General features: G+C 42.0%; 1 protein-coding gene across 4 annotated transcripts; it reads left to right on the top strand.

Moving 5' to 3' along the window:
- The first annotated feature begins 629 nt into the window (after positions 1-629).
- On the top strand, positions 630-18,159 carry cog1 (component of oligomeric golgi complex 1). 4 transcript variants are annotated; one of them, XM_051386837.1, is made up of 16 exons: positions 631-1,015; positions 1,598-1,845; positions 2,001-2,182; positions 2,378-2,554; positions 4,339-4,495; positions 5,071-5,281; positions 6,129-6,492; positions 6,729-7,183; positions 7,743-7,889; positions 7,983-8,144; positions 8,410-8,534; positions 11,527-11,635; positions 11,804-11,913; positions 15,276-15,357; positions 15,512-15,535; positions 17,930-18,055. In XM_051386837.1, exons 1-15 carry the CDS (start codon positions 710-712, stop codon positions 15,518-15,520), a joined length of 2,844 nt encoding a protein of 947 aa, XP_051242797.1. In that variant the 5' UTR covers positions 631-709; the 3' UTR covers positions 15,521-15,535; positions 17,930-18,055. The 4 variants fall into 4 exon arrangements, with proteins under 4 accessions (XP_051242798.1, XP_051242797.1, XP_051242796.1 ...); XM_051386836.1 differs by lacking the exon at positions 15,512-15,535 and having other exon boundaries at positions 17,933-18,159; XM_051386835.1 differs by lacking the exon at positions 15,512-15,535 and having other exon boundaries at positions 17,930-18,159.
- The last annotated feature ends 1,747 nt before the right edge of the window (positions 18,160-19,906 follow it).

Below are 19,906 nucleotides of genomic sequence, written 5' to 3'. Positions count from 1 at the left end.
ATTTTTTTAAACTGAAGATTTGCTTTGGATTTCAGATTTCAGATTCTCAGATATGATTCTTTTTGTTTGGTTTTTCATTTTATTTTTGAAATTTGGCCCATAACAGATTCCAGTGTGAACAGGAATCTGATGATGAATGTCAATATAGATCAGGGCTCTCAAACTCAGATTGTCATTTCAAAGGAGGGCCACTTTAATGTTCAAGTACTACAAGAAAGTGCAATATTTCTGAAAATAAACTTAACACAAAATAAATAAATCCAAACAGCAGTTTCTATAACATAACATCTTTGTTGTTTGCAGCCAAACAACAAATAAAGCCCTGAAACCTGCTCTCTTCTTATCAACCATTTGACCTTTGCCATTATTTTGTGCCAAACAAATGTTATTTTAATTGTATATTAGGGATTAGTTTAAATGAAACAAAGAGACATAAGAATACCAAACATACTGCATGGCGTATTCAATTCTTTTTTATTATCACTACATATATTATTACAATACAGTTTGGGGCGATTTGATTGGCTCAGCAGTGTGGGTAGGCGGCACCCAACATACACGGAAATGTTCCCTGACAGACAGCGTTGGTGACCAATAAACGCATCATACTCTGTCATCGTCCCCTTTTTGCTTACGTGGAGGCAGGAAGCGTACTTCCCCCGGTCTTCCCGGTTGGAGTTCCTGCAGCAGAAGTTGTTTTGGAGGTGCGATGGCCGAGGATCAGACACTACCTCTCCGGGTCTCGGAGATCCAGGACCCGGCGGTTCTCTTCGAGCGGTACAACACCGAGCAGATCCGCCGGATCGAGCGCAAGGTTCGCGGGGAGATCGAGCAGAAGAAGGAGGAGCTGAGGCAGATGGTGGGGGAACGCTACCGGGACCTGATCGACGCCGCCGACACCATCGGAGAGATGAGGCAGTGCTCGGAGAGCGTCGTCCAGTCCATCCAGGATATGCACCAGTACTGCCACAGGCTGAAACAAGGCAGAGCCAGTGTGGGCAGCAGCAGACAGGAGGTGAGGTTAAACATCACCGGGTGAGCTCTGTCATCTTAGGAACATCAAACTTCCTCTAAAAAAATGAGCATTTCATCCTTTCATCCCATATAAATGATATGCAAACACACACTCCAGTTATAACATTAGTTTACACTCAATGAACGTCAAAGTGAAACGCTGAACAGTTCGGCGTGAAAAGATTTCCACACAGAGCATGTCTGTTTCTTTCCACGCCTCAAAACAAACAGCAGCGACCTCCCACAACCAGAGAGGAACTTTAGGCAAATTAAGTGCTAATGGGGAAATATTTGTCAGCCGAATTTACGTCAAGACCCTGTTGATTAATAAACTACCTGAACATTTACTTGGACGGGTGTGTATTATTGCTAACATGCAGGGGAACATTAAATTATTATATTTGTTAATGGACATTGGGGATATATCTTCATAAATGAATATTGGAATGCACTAAGTTTAAAACAGAATCAGCTTTATAGATGATTCTTTACAATTGCATATAACCTGAAATTATATTCCTGTAAATCACTACCTACTAGCCTACTACATGCTGTATATAAATATAATGTGTCTGTGCTGTAGAGTCAGAGGCAGTGGCAGGAGAAGTTCTACACCATGGCCTCCCAGATTAAGCTCCTGTTGGAGATCCCTGAGCGCATCTGGAGCACCATGGAGGCGTCCCAATACCTCCAGGCCACCCAGCTCTACCTGCTGTGCTGCCACCTGCACAGCTTGCTGCAGCTAGAGGCCGCTACAGGGGGCCACTACAGCCCCATCCTGGCCCGCTTCCCCATCCTGGTCCGTCAGGTAGCGACCACGGGACACTTCAGGTACGGGATGTCATCATGTAAAGTTATAATGGAGAAACTCCAGGCGTCAACATTGAAAAAAACTAGTGATGGATCCACATGCAGTAGTCCCAGCAAGATCCTGTTTAGTTAGTGAAAGCTAAGTCATAGATCACTAACTAGTCTTTCCTTTGCAGGTCCACCATTCTCCTGGACAGCAGGTCTCTGCTGCGGGGCCGGGCAGTGTCGGACCAGGCCATCGCTGAGGCCTTGGTGTCCACCATGCTGCTGGAGGACAGCTCACCACGCCAGGCCCTGGCTGACTTCCTGCTGGCCCGCAAGGCCTCTATCCATCAACTGCTCAACCAACCACAGCATGGTATTTAACCATCAGTAGAACCTGCCAACATGTATGCATTTTAATGTCAGAGTGTGACATAACATATTTTTTATCCAAAAGTCATGAAGCGAGAAATTTAGCTTGAAGGCTTTTACTGTGAGACAGAACGGGAAATGTTTGCAGTATCAGTATCAGAGATGTCTACTGGTTCATAAAGGCGTGTATTTGGTCCAGGGGCGGGGATCAAGGCTCAGGTGTGCAGCCTGGTGGAGCTGCTGGTCACCACTCTCTTCCAGGCCTACGCCGTCTTCTACCTGCCCCCAGAGGGAGGCCCCAGGCCGGGGGAGGGGGCCCTGAGCTGTGGCATGCTTTTTTCTATCCTGGAGAACGTCACCTCCACCACACCTGCAGGTAAACAGCTGAGAAGTCCTGGAAGTCAGGATAATTCTTTTGTCCATCTTAATCTTTTCCTTTTATTGGCCAGTCTCAGATACGGCTTGTTCTTTGCAACTCAGCATGCAGCATCCTGGAGTCGCCTCTTCACTGTTGATGTAGAGACTGGTGTTTTGCGGGTACAGTTTAATGAAGCTGCCAGTTGAGGACCTGTGAGGCAGGCTGTTTCTCAGACTAGAGACTCTAATGTACTTGTCCTCTTGCTCAGTTGTGCACCGGGGCCTCCCACTTCTCTTTCTATTTTGGTTAGAGCCCGTTTGTGCTGTTCTCTGAAGGGAGTAGTACACACCGTTGTCAGAAATCTTCAGTGTCTTGGCAGTTTCTCGCATGGAATAGCCTTCATTTCTCAGAACAAGAATAGACTGACGAGTTTCAGAAGAAAGTTCTCTTTTTCTGGCCATTTTGAGAGTATAATCGAACCCACAGATGCTGATGCTCCAGATACTCAACTAGCTCAAAGGAAGGCCAGTTTTATAGCTTCTCTAATCAGCACAACAGTTCTCAGCTGTGCTAACATAACTGCACAAGGGTTCTGTAATCATCAATTAGCCTTTTAACACGATTAGCTAACACAATGTACCATTAGAACACAGGAGTGATGGTTGCTGGAAATGGGCCTCTGTACACCTACGTAGATATTCCATTAAAAATCAGCCGTTTCCAGCTAGAATTTACCACATTAACAATGTCTAGACTGTATTTCTGATTCATTTAATGTTATCTTCACTGAAAAAAAACAATGCTTTTCTTTCAGAAATAAGGACATTTCTAAGTGACCCCAAACTTTTGAACAGTAGTGTAGCTAGTTAGCAAACTTTTCGCTCACATTTGCAAACTAATAGATTAGTCTCCCAAACCTAATGTGCATAAATATTATTTTTGACTGGGATGATGGACCCTTTCCTAAGTCCCTCCCCTTTTGTCTGTGTTCCAATCAGGTTGCCCACGGAACCTCTGACAACTTCTCTTTTCCTGTATTTAGAAATGCTATGTGCTAGACTCGTCTATGCTGAAAAGACAACCACATATTAAAGATTGTTGCTTTTAATGTTTAGCTAAGTCTGATGTGTTTTTAATGTTTTACTATTTGATGTTGTTTGGCTGCTTTTATGTTTGTTTTTTTGTTATGTAAAGTGTCTTTGAGTATTTAGAAAGCGCTTATAAATAAAATGTATTATTATTATTGTTAAAAGATAAAAGTGACAAATATACATATTGATATATAGTCACATCTTAAGTTAGCTAATGTTAGCAAAATGTTAGCTAACTGGCTAACTAATCATTGATGTAGATTAGCTAGCTAGTTAGGTAGTTCTGTGCTCTGTAGCTAAACGCTAACTAAGTAGCAAGCTAGCTAAGTTGAGATGTGACTACATATGTCGCGTTTATCTTTTAACCATCTTCAAAATGTGATTGTCTTTTCAACATAGACGAGTCCAGCACATAACACATCTAAGTACAGGAAAGGAGAAAGTTGAATTATAAATGAATGACAGTTGGATTAAAAGAGTTCAAATACAGTACGTCTACAAATGCATTCAGCAGAAAATCGGAATAATCCAAAGTTAGACTCAGGATTTGTTCACAGACAGCTACATTTTATTTGGGGTACAGTCTAGACCCGCTCTATTTGAAAAGTGTCCTGAGATAACTTTTGTTATGAATTGGTGCTATAAGAATAAAACTGAATTGAAATGGAATTAAATGTACTCTGAAGCACAAAGGTCCATCTGTCTCCTCAGCTAAAGGAAGGAGGGTGTTGCAGGACGAGACGAGTACAGGCAGCTGGTTCAAGTACCTGCCTCCCTCCATCACCGAATTCCAGCCCACCCTTCGCACCCTGGCTCAGCCAATCCAGAGAGAGCAGCTCCGGGACACCCTGCAGCAGTGGATCAATACGTAAGCTTCCAACCAATCAGGATTGAATGATTTTGTTTTGATTCGTAGTGCACATTTCCACAGCATGAATTCCATCAGAACAGCAACAGTCATGTCATGTTACCAGATATCTTTTTAACTTCATATATATATCTGGAGGGGACTGCGCAGATGTTTCACATTAGTGGGCAGTGTTTCCTCAAGGATTTTTTTAAGCAGTGGGGGCAGGCCCGTCTGAACACCCCCCGTCACCCGTCCCGTCACGCCGACAAATGTTTTACGTATGAAACAGAACTGACGCAACAGCGGCGGGCCGCCACTCCAAAATCAACATAGAGGAAACACTGAGTGGGCATAATCTCTCCCTTTGCTGGTAGGCTTTTAATTTGAAAAGTCTGCAAACAACTCAGGTTTTCACTGACAGTAGCTTTGAAAACATTGAAAACAACATTAAGATTTTCCTCACTATTGCCTTCATACTACTGCTATACGCCTTTGGTACTGACTTAAGCCCTCAATCAATCATCAATACTACCACTGATACATTTTCTATTGATAATTAATCAATGCTTTTCAAATCCGTCCTCTGCTCTCAGCTGTAAGGAGGACATCTGCCGTGGCGTTGGCAGCCTTCTGGTCTATGTGAAGAGCCTGAAGGGGTTGGCCGCAATTAGAGACACTGTGTGGGACCTCCTGTCCACCGACTCCATCAGTCATCACTGGGGCGCTGTGTGCCAGCGGCTACTGGAGCGCCCCCTGGCTGTCTGGGATGACTTCCTACAGCAGCTTTTCCTTAAGCGCCTGCAGGTGAGTGCTCTTGTAGCCTCACAGTTGACCCTTCTCCTTTCCTGTACTTGGATATGCTACGTGCGGGGCTCGTCTTTGTTGAAAAAACAAACACACTTTGAAGATGATTATGTATGTAATGTCATATCTTAAGTTAGTTGGCTAGTTAAACTAGATAGCTAATCTACACCAATCATTAGCTAGCTAATGTTAGCAAAACACTAGCTTACTAGCTAGCTAATTTACATCAATTGTTAGTTAGCTAGTTAGCTAACATTTCTAACATTAGCTAACTCAAGATGTGAGTATATGTTGCTTTTACCTTTTTTAAACATCTTCAAAATGTGGCTGTCTTTTTAACATAGACGAGCCTAGCATATAGCATATCTAAGTACAGGAAGCAATCTTTTTTCCCAGGATGGCAAAGTCATGACCCGTCCTCTGATTGGCTTACCCTGACATTCTTACCTTAGCTCAAACCAAGTCACTCCTCATGCCTAAACATAACCAGCCAAATCAATAAAGGCTGTGAGTATTAGCCAATCAGAGCCAGAGTAGAGTGGGTCCTGACTTCGCCATCCTGGGTAAAAAAATTGCCATACAGGAAAGGATAAAGTTGACCAAGGTTCTAACCGAGGTTAGCTCAACTGTTGGAGCACAGTTGAAAAGGGGGTGGGGCTTTGGAAGGGTCAGTTATTATGGTGGTTTTCAGTATCTAAACAGGTCTATCTATTGACGTTGCATGGATTTGTGCCTCTTTAAAATTCAAGTCATGATGACACTCACAAATAGAGACGGGCCTGCCTGCTGAAATATTTTTTTTTTATTATTGTAACATTCCAAAGACTATTTCCTTTAATTCCCCAAGGCCATCACCAAAGAAGAAACTGAAGCCATCTCAATGAGCTCCGTCCAGCTCCTCACTTCAGCTGTGAGGGACCTGGAGGGCCAGACCATCCATACTTCTTCGGGTACCAACCCCAGCTCTGGCCGCGGAGCACAGTATGAAGTAGATGTGGCATCCTTCCTGTGGTCGGAGTCTCCGGGGGATCTGCTGAGTGATGCAGGGTGGGTCAGCGTAACCCAACGGGGGCAGCAGCACCAGAGAAGCAGCCTGGCCATGAAGACCCAGGCCCTGACACCCTGTGTTCAAAACTTCTGCTCCTCCATGGACGCAAAGCTGAAGGCCAGGCTGGATGACCTCCAGCACTACCTCCCTTCCCAGGAAACAGGTAAGGGCAGTCTTGAACTAGTCTCTATAAGGGGGGCGACATCGAAATGTCCTAACACCTGTTATTACTCTGATTTGTCACAGAGTCTGTCTTCTACTGGCTTTGAAGTGGCAAACCACAAACATCTCCAAGCATGGCTGTTACTCAGTGTTCAGTGCAGCCATACAGACCCAGTGTTATTATCACGTGCTAGCTAATGAATGATAAATATTTCTCTTTCCCACTATGCTCTGCAGGGTCTGACTCCATCCCAGTCACAGTCACCTCCTCTGCTTCCTCCGAGAGCTCGTCAGCATCCTCTTTTAACCGTTTCACAGACTCGCCGGCAGTGGAGGAGGCTTTACGCGAAGGCTGTCTGGCCTGCGTCCGCCACATCCTGTCCTCCATCCGCTCTGAACTGGCTGCAGCTTCACCAGACCCCAGCCCCGCTCACCTCAGTTCAGTCCTTTTCATGGCCAGGCTGTGCCAGTCCATGGGTGAACTCTGCCCCAACCTGAAGCACTGCATCCTGGGAAAACAGGGCGGGTCCGAGGCTGTGGCAAAGGGAACCCCTAGACAGAGCAAGAAGCTGGGAAAGGCCAGGGCCGCCGCAGAGGTCAGCCCTGTGCAGGCCAAGTGGGCGGGTCTGAAGGAGGAGCTTCTCAGCTGCAGCATGGAGGCTTACCGCATCTGGAGCTCCGCCCTCTCCAAAGTCAGACTCAGACTTTATTTGTTGCATGTTGTCTGGTAGTGCTTTATTTTATATTTTTTCTTCCAACCTCTGTCATTAATTCTGGCAGTGATTTACATTCAGTCGCTAACAGCATAGAAACAGATCTGCGGACTTATTCAATCAGTAAACAAAAGGCTGTCAGCAAATCGACATGGGTGGAGCTGAGGTGGTCTGAATAAAGCCAGGTTACTGGAAACTGTAACAGCGACGACACCCACCTGTCTCAAAGTGGCCACACCCCTTAATTATGCATAATTTTAAACCTATATATAATTAAAATGGGTGAGTTACATAAAAATTCACCCCGTACAGTTGTCATGAACGGGGAAATAAGCTATAGATACCAAAACTGTTTTTGTACCGGTCTGTAAACATGTTTATTTCTGCTCTAAAGTTGAGCATTTTATGTTGATGATTTGTCAGCCACAGAGGTTGCTGCTTGGTTATAAGCTGATAATATGCCTGCATTGTTTTTTGTTCTGCTGCCCTCAAGTAGTCAAAATGGAATTTGCTCAGTTACACTGCTGTGTTGTAACAGGTGCTGCTGGATAAGTTTGGCACAGCGCTGCATGCTGAGTCTGCTGGTGACATCCTAACAACAGCAACAAACTGGGAGGATCTGGAGATCCAAGAAGAAGCAGAGTCTGGGAGCAGTGTCACATCCAAAATCCGACTTCCGGTCCAGGTCAGCCCACTCAACACGGTCTCCAACACAGACAGAAGCACAGTGTTTTCTGATTCCATTAATGATCTAATGTGAAACTTCTGCCTTCTGCAGCCATCTTGGTTCGTGCAGTCGCTGCTGTTCCAGCTATGCGTGGAGGTGAACAGGGTGGGGGGCCACGCACTGCCCCGGCCCACCCTGCAGGAGCTGCTGCAGGCCTGTCTGGCTCAGGCCCTTGACCATTACCAAAGGCTCACACAGCAGCCCCGCAGCAGGGTAACTCACGCACACACACATGCACACAGTTCTGAGGACAAGGGAACTTTTGTACTCTAGGCTGTAAAAGTTGGCATGGATGTAACATTTGTCTCATCTCGTATAGATACAGAAGAGAAGGGAAGAAAACAAAAAAAAAAAATAGAAGGGAAAACAGGAGGAAGGACAAAAGAGGGAGTAAAAAGAGGGGATAGGATGTGGACTTTGTTTTCAATCATTTGGATCCTCATTAGCTTCCTGAATTTTCTCTTCCTCCATCCTCCAGGAGGGTGTATTCCCCATGACTCAGAACAGAGCCTTGCAGCTCTTGTTTGACATCCGTTACCTTAACACCACACTGGGCAGCAGACTAGAGGAGGGCAAGGGCTCGCGATCCCACCAAGATCCCAGGTAAACATTCCTTCTCACATATTCATCACATGCAGATTACCAACCTGGCTGTGAAAGCTCCAGACCAAGTTGCAACACATCTTCTGCACTCTATGCTTCCCCTGTTGAATGCTGCATGTCTGATTGAACCACTTATTAGTCTTGTTTCCAGAATTCACACACTCACGCTATTGTTCTACAACCTTTCACTGCTCAGCTGATCTGTAAAATGTTTAAATACTAAACTACTAAAATTTTACAAAAATGTAATTGCAAACTAAGTGAAAGAAATGGCTACAGCCGAAAATGTTATTCATGGCATTTTAAGATCAGACTTCAGTATTTAGCTGTGACATTTGCACAATAGTATTAATAAACTTAAACTTAGACTGGTTTAGAACTCCTACCTACAACGCACAAACCTTTTATGTTTAATTTCCACTTTAGTAGTTTAGAAGTTTTAGTTTAGTTTTAGTTTTTTTAGTTTTAGTCAAGTTTGATTTTCTGCTCATATTTTGGACTCCATGTACTACTTGATCAACAAATAGTGTATATACTTTAATTTATAGTTTTTATATCTTCTAACAGTAATAATATTAGCAATATTTTCACTGTGATATTCTTTGTTTTCTGTTTTTGCGCTGCTTTGCCCTATTGCTGCTGTGTCAACCTGAATTTCTCCTTAGGGGGATAAATAAAGGAATTATCTATCTATCTATAAGGTGGATTAATATGGAAAAGGCCTGTTTGTTTCAGGACAGATGGTATGGGCCACAAGTCCATACACACACTTTCCTGTACTTAGATATGCTATGTGCTAGGCTAGCTATCTAGCTATTAAACTGCAGCTCTTGTGGGGTGTCCCTGGTCTGCAGAGGTCAGTACCTATCAAAAGTGGTCCAAGGAAGGAAAAGTGGTGACCCGGAGACAGGGTCATGGGGGGCCAAGGCTCATTGATGCACATGGGGAGTGACCACTAACCCTTGTGGTCCGATCCAACAGAGGAGCTACTGTAGCTCAAAATGCTGAAACAGTTAATGCTGGTTCTGATAGAAAGGGGTCAGAACACACAGTGCAGAGCAGTGTGTTGGTATGGCGCTGCGTAGCCCATGCTGACCCCTGTCCACTGCAGAAAGTGTCTACAATGGCCACGTGAGCATCATAACTTGACCACGGAGCAATGGAAGAAGGTGGCCCGGTCTGATGAATCACGTTTTCTTTAACATCTTGTGGATGGGTGCGTGTGTCGCTTACCTGGGGAACACATGGCACCAGGATGCACTATGGGAAGAAGGCAAGTTGGTGGAGGCAGTGTGATGTTTTGGTGTTATGCTGGGAAACCTTGGGTCCTGCCATTCATGTGGATGTTACTTTGACACGTACCACCTACCTAAGCATTGTTGCAGACCATGTACACTCTTTCATGGAAACGGTATTCCCTGATGGCAGTGGCCTCTTTCAGCAGGATAATGCGTCATGACGCAAAGCAAAAATGCTTCAGGAATGGTTTGAGGAACACAACATCGAGTTCAAGGTGTTGACTTGTTGACAAATTCCCCAGATCTCGGTCCAATTAAGCATCTGTGGGATGTGCTGGACAAACAAGTCCAATCCATGGAGGCACCACCTCACAACTTACAGGACTTAAAGGATCTGCTGCTAAGGTGTTGGTGCTAGATACCACAGCCCACCTTCAGAGGTCTAGTGGAGTCCATGCCCCGATGGGTCAGGGCTGTTTTGGTGGCAAAAGGGGGACCTATACAATATTAGGCAGGTGCTCATAATGTTATGGCTGATCGGTGTAAGTACAGGAAAGGAGAAAGTTAACCGAGGTTTGTTCAACTGTTATTGGAGCACAGAGCAAAAAGGGGCGGGACTTAGGAAGGGTCAGTTGTGAAGCTAGGAGGGCACTGACTTGCAGGCACTGTAAGAGGTCAGCGTTTTGCTAACATTAGGTGACTTAAAATGTGGAATATACAGTTGCAATCAGAAATATTCAATTTTTAAGGATTTTAAGGATTTATCAATGAAAGTTTTTTCAAAGAGCAAGATTCTGCTTCGAATGACTTCTTTATGAGTTGAGTGATACATAAAACAACACAGAAAATGCATGATGTAGTATTTGTGTGTAAGAGTATATTTTGTTAAGAAGCCATGTCACAATTATTCAACCCCTATATAACTTTGTTGTTTTTTTAAAGCTGTTTGACAGTTTTTATGGCCTAAAGTGGAACATAATTAGGCCTTTGGGAACTCTATAATGATCCTTCATTTGCTTCAGCTGTGATGCATATATAAACCCCACCCATGAAGGTATTCAAGGTGTGTTGCAATCATGGGAAAGACAAAGGAGCTTCCAAAAAGGCTGTGAGAGGAGATTATTTCATCACACCTGAAGGGCCATGGGTATAAGAATATTTCCCAAAAAATTTATATTCCAAGAGACACCATTGGGAGCATTATAAGGAATTTTAAAACTTATGGAATAGCTGCAAACCTGCCTGGCCATGGAAGAAACCCCAACACTTCATCAAGGGCCCTTAGCAACTTAGTCAGAACAACCTTTAATGTGTTTGTTTCTCATTTGTCATTATCTTTCATCCACATCACTATAATGTCTTTTGAGGTGAGGGGGTTGAATATTTCTGATTGCAACTGTATATATCTCTCTGACCGAGGCTTGCTTAACTGTTGTTGGAGCACATCTACACCAATCTGGAGCAAAAAGGGGCAGGATTTAGAAGGGTCAATTCCATTGAAGAGCTGTGTAGTCAGTGAACCAAAGCTGAACTAAACTCAAATATTCAGTAAACATGGGCAGTTTTAACATAATATTGTGACAATGTAAATTGGTAGTATAGGAATATATATGCAATTAGTAGTATTTCAATTCTACAACTCCCATTCATATTTTTCCCAACTTTGGTTCTATATTTGGGTTGTTGAATTTCTCTTTAAATGTAAATCCTGACAGTCTCTGAAAGCTGCAATTACTGCGTTGTGTGTCTTTCAGATTCAACGATGTTTGCGATTGGCTGGAGAGCTACATCGACCCATTCGACCTGGATGTGTTCACACCTACTCTGAACTCTAACCTCAACCGTCTGTCCCAGAGAACCTCGGTACTTTTTAGCAAAAGCATTAGCACTAAATGTGTGGAACTGCCATTCACATTTGGCCTGAGATGAGTCAAGGATGTCTCTATTGGCTGATAATGTCCAGATCTAACAGCCAACATAATACACTGTGCTGAATGATCGTTCAGAGGTTGATGCAACGTTGTGTTTCAGGTGCTGCTGGGGCTGCTGACAGGCTCAGAGAAGCAGTTTTCCCCACGGGGCAGCAGTGTGAACTCTCAAGAGCCGTACAACATCTTGCCACTGGCCAGCAGCCAGATCAGGTCAGAGGTCAACACTTGCGTATAGTGAATCAAGTACTCTGTTTAGCATTAATAGCTCATTTGGTGACATAAACAAACTGTACGGTCACTGTGCAGCCTCTGCTGGCGCCTCCATGTCATTCCACTTCCACAGTCCTTCTGTCTGTATCCTGTATCTGAGTCCCCTCAAATCCCTTATCTAGATTTGGCTCCCATCATTTGCAAGAAAATTAAGTTAGAAAACCTAATTTGGCTAAACCTTTTCCCACTAAGTTTGAATTGAAAAAGAAGTCATTGAGTTTCATGTTTTTTTTAGTATGAAATAATGTCATAATTTGTGGAACATCTCAAATGTACAAATACATACACATATTATTGATTTTAAACAAAACAGTTTGCTTATTTTATGCCATATGTTTGCATTTCATTATATTTATATATGTATAACACCTTATACAGTTGCAAGAAAAAGTATGTGAACCCTTTGGAATTACCTGGATTTCTGCATAAATTAGTCATAAAATGTGTTCTGATCTTCATCGAAGTCACAACAACAGACAAACACAGTCTGCTTAAACTAATACCACACATTTATATGTTTCTAATGAACACACCATGTAAACATTGACAGTGCAGGGTAGAAAAAGTATGTGACCCCGTAGGCTAATGACTTCTCCAAGAACTTATTGGAGTCAGGAGTCAGCCAACCTGGAGTCCAATCAATGAGATGAGATTGGAGGTGTTGGTTAAAGATGCCCTGCCCTATAAAAAACACACCAGTTTTGAGTTTACTATTCTCAAGAAGCATTGCCTGATGTGAACCATGCCTCGCACAAAAGAGCTCTCAGAAGACCTACGATTTAAGAATTGTTGACTTGCATAAAGCTGGAAGGGGTTACAAAATCTCTGAAAGCCTTGATGTTCATCAGTCCACGGTAAGACAAATTGTCTATCAATGAAAGTACTTGAGAGCACTGTTGCTACTCTCCCTAGCAGTTGCCGTCCTGTAAAGATGACTGCAAGAGCACAGCGCAGACTGCTTAATGAGGTGAAGAACAATCCTAGTGTCGGCTAAAGACTTACAAAATCTCTGGCACATGCTAACATCTCTGTTGATGAATCTACGATACGTAAAACACTAAACAAGAATGGAGTTTGTGGGTGGACACCACGGAGGAAGCCACTGCTGTCCAAAAGAAAACATGTTCCACAGCACTAATGGGCGGCTGTGGCTCAGAGAAAGAGTGGGTCGTCCACTAATCGGAAGGTTGTTGGTTCGATCCCTGGCTCCTCCCCCCACATGTCAAAGTATCCTTGAGCAAGATACTGAACCCAGAATTGCTCCCGATGCCATGCATCGGTATTTGAATGTGTTAGTTTCATCACTGTGTGAATGTGTATGAAAGGGTGAATGTGGCATGTAGTGTAAAAGTGGTTTGAGTGTTCAGAAGACTAGAAAGGCGCTATACAAGTGCAGGTCCATTTACTTTTTGCCAAAATATTCTGGGACGGATGAACCAAAGTTGAGTTGTTTGGAAGGAACCCACAACACTTGCGTGGGGAAAAGCACAGCACACCAACATCAAAACCTCATCCCAACTGTGAAGTATGGTGGAGGGGGCATCATGGTTTGGGGCTGCTTTGCTGCCTCAGGGACTGGACAGATTGCTATAATCAGAAAATGAATTCCCAAGTTTATCAAGACATTTTGCAGGAGAACTTAAGGCCATCTGTCCACCAATTGAAGCTCAACAGAAGATGGGTGATGCAACATGACAACGACCCAAAGCACAGAAGTAAATCAACAACAGAATGGCTTCAACAGAAGAAAATACGCCTTCTGGAGTAGCCCAGTCAGAGTCCTGATCTCAACCTGATTGAGATGCTGTGGCATGACCTAAAGAGCCATTCACAACAGATATCCCAAGAATATTGCTGAATTGAAACAGTTTTGTAAAGAGGACTGGTCCAGAATTCCTCCTGACCGTTGTGCAGGTCTGATCTGCAACTACAGGAAACGTTTGGTTGAGGTTATTGCTGCCAAAGGAGGGTCAACCAGTTAGTAAATCCAAGTTCAATAAAAACATGAGAACTTGTTTGTGTGGTATTGGTTTAAGCAGACTGTTTGTTTATTGTTGTGACTTCGATAAGGATCAGAAGAAATTTTCTGACCAATTAATGCAGAAATCCAAGTAATTCCAAAGGGTTCACATACTTTTTCTTAAATTTCTGTAAATTGGTCTGCATTATATACGTACCATACTGTATAGCTCTATTCCAAGGTATTGTACATCTTGAATGTCAGCCAAAATTATATATTTTTTTATTTTTATACCTTTTTAGCAATCTAAATGTATAAACCCTTTGTATCTCCAGAATGTCAGCTTTTCAGGGGCTAAGAAAGGCAGACCATCTTTCAGCTTTGTGACAATTCACATTTCAGAAAGTCAAATGGGTTTCTAAATGTTTTTTTTTTTAATGAAAAGTAAGAGAATTGTCTCAGTCCATGAAGGAACACCTAATTACGCAAATCCAAAAAGTATGAATCTGAGCAATAAGTGTTTGTATTTTAGAGTTTTCAATGCTGTGAACTTGTTTGGTCAGTATTGAGGTTTCAGTACCTAGTCTGACTAGTGCTTACCAGGAAGAGGGAACTTTTTTTCCCTTTCTCTATTGCATATGCATATCTGTTTTATAAATCAAAGCTCATAATTCCAACAACAGTATTTGGACCCAACTCCAAGCCTGACTGTTTGTCCTCTGCAGTCAAAGAAGTTCAAGATAGTGAACACATACATAGTTTTGTTTCCAGATGTTACTCTCTTAGACAGATGGTATGAGCCTTAACTCCGTCAACACAAGTACACACAGGCCCACATGCAAAGAAAAATGGAATGAAAAAATTGAGCAGGTTTTGACTGGAAGTCATAGGAGTTTGAGATGGTTATAGTTAGAGGACAAAAAGAATTGACCCTTCCTAAGTTGAAAAGAGATGTGAAAGCAAGGCCAATACAGGCCCAACAGTTGGAAGCAACTTTAAGTTTCGGTTCACAATGCCTTTCTTAAAAACCTGTATGAATTCTTTGGATTTTGGGAATTTTATTTAACTGCATTAAATATGAGATTTGTCTCTCTCTCTTTTTTTTTTTTTTTTTTTTTGTGAGCCAGATCATTTGGCTCAGCTCACCAAGAAGAGCCAGCTCTTTCGGTTCCCAAATGGCTCAAATTTAGCGCTGTTTCGACAGTTTTTTTGAATGATTTGTATGTGTACACATATCATTTAAATTATTATTATTATACTCATTTGTGACTATCACATTACTATAGTGACTATATTGACTAGCTATTTTTTCATATGACCTAACTCCCACCATCCTCCACAGGTTTGGGTTGCTGCCTCTCAGCATGTCCAACGTGCGCAAATCAAAGTCGGCCTCCAGGAGCTCAGATGCTCCTCACCAGCTGGTGAGTAACAGAGCCGGGCTCTGGTGTCTGACACTGTTTTGTTTCTCTGCTCTTGTTCCATATGCTGCCAACCACAGTATGTCTTCATTTCTCTGTTTCATTGTTTCGCTCCACTCTGGGTTAACATTGTCTGTTACACCCTCTGCCTTCCCAGCATTTTTGAGTGCAAGATATCCAGGCAAGTTCATCAGCGTGTGTGTGTGTGTGTGTGTGTGTGTGTCTTGGTTTGGTGCAACAGTACAGTTAGTACAGTGCGACAGTATGTTATTTACTGATGGGTTGCTTTACTGAGTGCTGCTCTGCTTTTTCCTTCTCACTAATCTCTGCTTGGGCTCAGAATGTAGCTCAGATCAGCACAGCAACAGTGACCCTGGGGCATTTTTACCTGTTTGAGTGGACCAATCCCATCTTGAGTGTGACACATTATTACTAAGTTTGTGTTGAGCAGAAGTAAAAAAAAAAATCTCAAGTTCAAGCTCAAGTTAGGATTTGTCCAGAATCCCTCATTTCCCTGTACCCTGTTGACATTTTGGGAAAATAATTTAGTTGGCTTTCTGATCAACAGTCACACAATGACATCAGTATCAGTTTGCTTTGGCGCTATTAGAAGCTGGATTTTATCAATTAGGACTGAGCATGGCCAGCAGGTTTCCCCTGTTAAGCTAGGCTAAACAGGTCCCATCTCCTAAACAGAAAAACACAACCATACACCTTCTGAATTCAGGTTTCTCTCTTTCACCAAATGAATTCTAGCTTAATTGCCTTGTTTGGTCATCGTAAAACACATTTCAGACTCGATAGGAACAAAAATACTGTGTTGGTTAGTCTGTAGATTTTAAGTTGGATATTAAAGTATTTTGACTTGCTGTGATGCCTGACCTCCACTATAAATGATGTACTCCCTGTTGTCAAACTGGTCGAAATAAACTCAGAGTTAGATGTGAAAATGTTCTGGCTGTATAACTTCTTACTCGTTCTTCGGCTCACCGTGACCATCAAATTAGCTAAATGAAATGATAAAAAATCCACCCAATATATTCGTACAATTGTCCAATCCTACTGGCTGACTTACTTGACCTAAAGGACCTGTAGCTGAGAAGCCGCAAATATACAAACTGAGGCTGGTGGATCTGTTACACTCGCCACTGTGTGTCGGTCAGAACACAACGAAACAATCCAGAATCCAATATACGTTCTTTATTGTAGGCTTTTGATGTAGGTATAGTGATGATTACAGATGTAGATGGCTATTCTATTCTATGAGTTGTGGTGCTACAGAAACAAGAGAGATAACAAGTACAGTGTTATCAGACAAACCGTGTAACTATAAATTATACACCATTTCACAAATTAAATACTATGATCATCCTGTAAGGCTTAACCTGTGAGAAATTACTTATATCAACTTAAATGTCAATAATAACCTGCAGCCCGTTATTGGATAATTAACATCACTAATCAGTAACACAAAGTTAACAATATAATTTCAGACTTATAATCTTAAATAATATACAACAGCATAAACCCATATTACAATGGAATATATGATGTAATAACAATACAGATAAACGACCAGGCTAGAGCTAACATTAATAGCATAGTAGCTAGCATACAGGCAAAATGGTAATCTAAGCACTTGAATCAGGGAGAAAGAGCTGTCTCCACACAACCTAAAGAACAACAAAGAGGAAGTACTTACAAGTATTCAAGAACGCACAACATTAATTGGGACAACTCCGCAGCTCTGTCAGCCGTCTTCCTTCTAACCGTGAGCATTAATACAGCCAGCCAGTAGGTGGCGCATAGTCCCTGAACTAAACACACAGTTCTACAGTTACTCTGCAGTAGAAGTCCAGCCTTTCTAACAGGACCAGTGTGTACGATGTAGTGGCATCAAGTGGTGCAGTTGCAACTTGAAACTCACTAATTTCACCCTTTTAACTGCAAGAGAAAAGTTGGCCCCACAATTGCACAAAAAACACAACTGGCCGTATCTATTAGTGTTTGGTTAGTCTATTCTGGGCTACTGTAGAAACATAGTGGTTCAACATATGAACGGCTCACTCTAAGGTAACAAAAACGCAATGATTCTTATTTTCAGGTGATTATACAGTAATGAAAACATAGCTATGAATGTTATATTCCATTTCTGACTATAGGTCCCCCTAAACATTACACACTGGACCTTTTAAAAATCTATACCCCATTTAGGGGTATACGGAATCCAACAGAGCTCTGTACTGGGTACACAGTAAACAGGTAAAATCTATTTGTTATTTTGATGACTCTTGATAAGACGGCAAACTTCCAACTATTTCCAACACTAGTTTCCAAAATGATCAGTGTTTGGTGGTGAGCACAGACAGCAGAATAATCCAGGTTTTCTGTGACTCATTGGCTCAGGTGTTCCATAGTAACACTTGCACCCACTACCACATTTTCCTCTGGACATGATTAAATAATCCCTAGTTCAAAACCGCTTTAGAGCTGCTACATGTTCTCATTTTCTTTACTGTGACCCTGGATCTACCAGGTTTTTTTAATGTTTGCTCGTGTTTTCTCCTTCCTCCAGCAGGCACCTCCGTCCTCCACAGCAAACAGTGAGGACAGCTTCCGGCCGGGCAGCCTGTTCAGACAGCTTGCTGATCAGGACGAAGACACAGCCGCTCCATCTTTATTCAAACTCAGCTGGCTGTCTGGCATGGCCAAATAACCCTTTATTGCTCCAGACTTTTTATTTGCCTTCGCAAAAACTTTGTAAAAATACTCTGTATAGTAAATATAATTTTGTCTTTTGAAGAATGTGTCCTGTGTGATTCACTTTACTTGATTAATTGATGCAAATGAAACTGAACATATGGAAATGAGAAAAGTGTAATTCATGTGCTAGCAAGCACTGACAGTACTACTGAGTATTGTCAATGCTAGCACTTTTTTTTTTTTACCAACACGTATGCATAGTCGAGCAGCAGCAAAGCGAGCGGAATTGTTTGCATACTTACCTGCATTCTTTGTGTGAACCTGGCTTCTGAGTTATCCCCGGCTTACACCGAAATGCCTTCTTTGAGAACTTCTGATAACATAAATATAAGTAATGGAATTTTGTACATTCTGTAATTTTTAGCCATATGCTGCATGGATGGTTCAGTTGGTTCGTCCACCACTGTGGTCCAGAAATTGAAATGTGGTATGCATGCATTAATGTTCCCTCAGGATGAATTGTAATAACTTGATTATCTAACCTTACATTTAGTGCCAAAGGTAAAAATTTGTATTTGTCCAACTCAATGGTTTATGACAAAATACCTCTAACACTAAAGGCATTCCCATCAGCCTCAGCTGGACAAATGTTAGCATGTAAACTAACACACCAAACTAAGGTGGTGGACATGGTAATCATGACACCATTAGTGTATAATCAGCTGAAAACAAGAATCTTTTTTTGTTGCCTTTCATGGAGTACACCATGTGGAACCACCATGTTTCTACAGAAGCCCAGAACAACATTAAGGGACATCCTGATTCCTGACCTTTAGTCAATATGGGTTAAGTTCCAAAAAATACTGGATCCTACACTTTCCATAATGCAACCAAGAGCATGTTTTTGTTAAGACCCTCCCTGTTTGGTGAATGCCTGTACCTTTCAAACTACTGGCCCCCATTTTGTAAAACAGACTTTCTGTTTAAAATTTCCCATCTCAAGCACAATCTGAGATAACTATAATGTCATCAGAGTAGAAAGTGCCTACAGAGCCACAAAAGGAATGATATAGCACATTTTTACAGGCTGAATAGTCAGCTTCACCTCTGTTAAAAGAATTGCCATTAACTGTACTGACAGTTCAATATTATAATTATTTATTACATATAACATAAACACAATGATCTGAAGTCTGCTATGACTTGGCTCAATCTCATTTATTAGATTTGGGGAGATAATCAGAATTACACAATGTACAAAATTTTCCAAAGATAAATTAGCTCTCTTTAACTTGTGACTGGTTAGTAGTTTGTAGAATATAGACATTTTAGTAAAACTGATAAAACATGTCTTGTAGGCAGCAGTATATACATACTGCAGTAACAGAAGCTATAGTGCCTTCAGTGTTCACACCTTCATATCTTGTATGAAGTAATATGCATGAAACATAACTAAGAAAATGCTGTTTAATCAGCTCTAGTGAAAATCTGACAAACAATAGGCTTGGCTTTGGACAAAGCAGCTAGTGTAATATATATAATAAAAATATTTTCTAAAAAGTGTCTAGTATTTAACATGAGTTACAGTAACATTTGTGTAAACTGTATAGACACAAAACATAGTTAGCAAGTCTCTGAAATTCACTTTCTAACAAACAGGGAAGGTCATCAGTTTCAATTATATGTCTGATATTTACAGCCTAATTCTAATGTCTTTTATTTAAATATGTATCCATGAAAACCATGACTGCATTATGAGACATCGGACCCCTGGGCACAGGCATATAAAACCCCATCCCTCTTACAAGAACAAGAGTCGTTTTGTCTGTTTGCAGTTGATTGATTGGGT

This window comes from Dicentrarchus labrax, unplaced genomic scaffold (genome assembly GCF_905237075.1).
Source record: "Dicentrarchus labrax unplaced genomic scaffold, dlabrax2021, whole genome shotgun sequence".
Classification (NCBI taxonomy): Eukaryota; Metazoa; Chordata; class Actinopteri; family Moronidae; genus Dicentrarchus; species Dicentrarchus labrax.
This window is presented reverse-complemented; position numbering and strand designations above follow the sequence as displayed.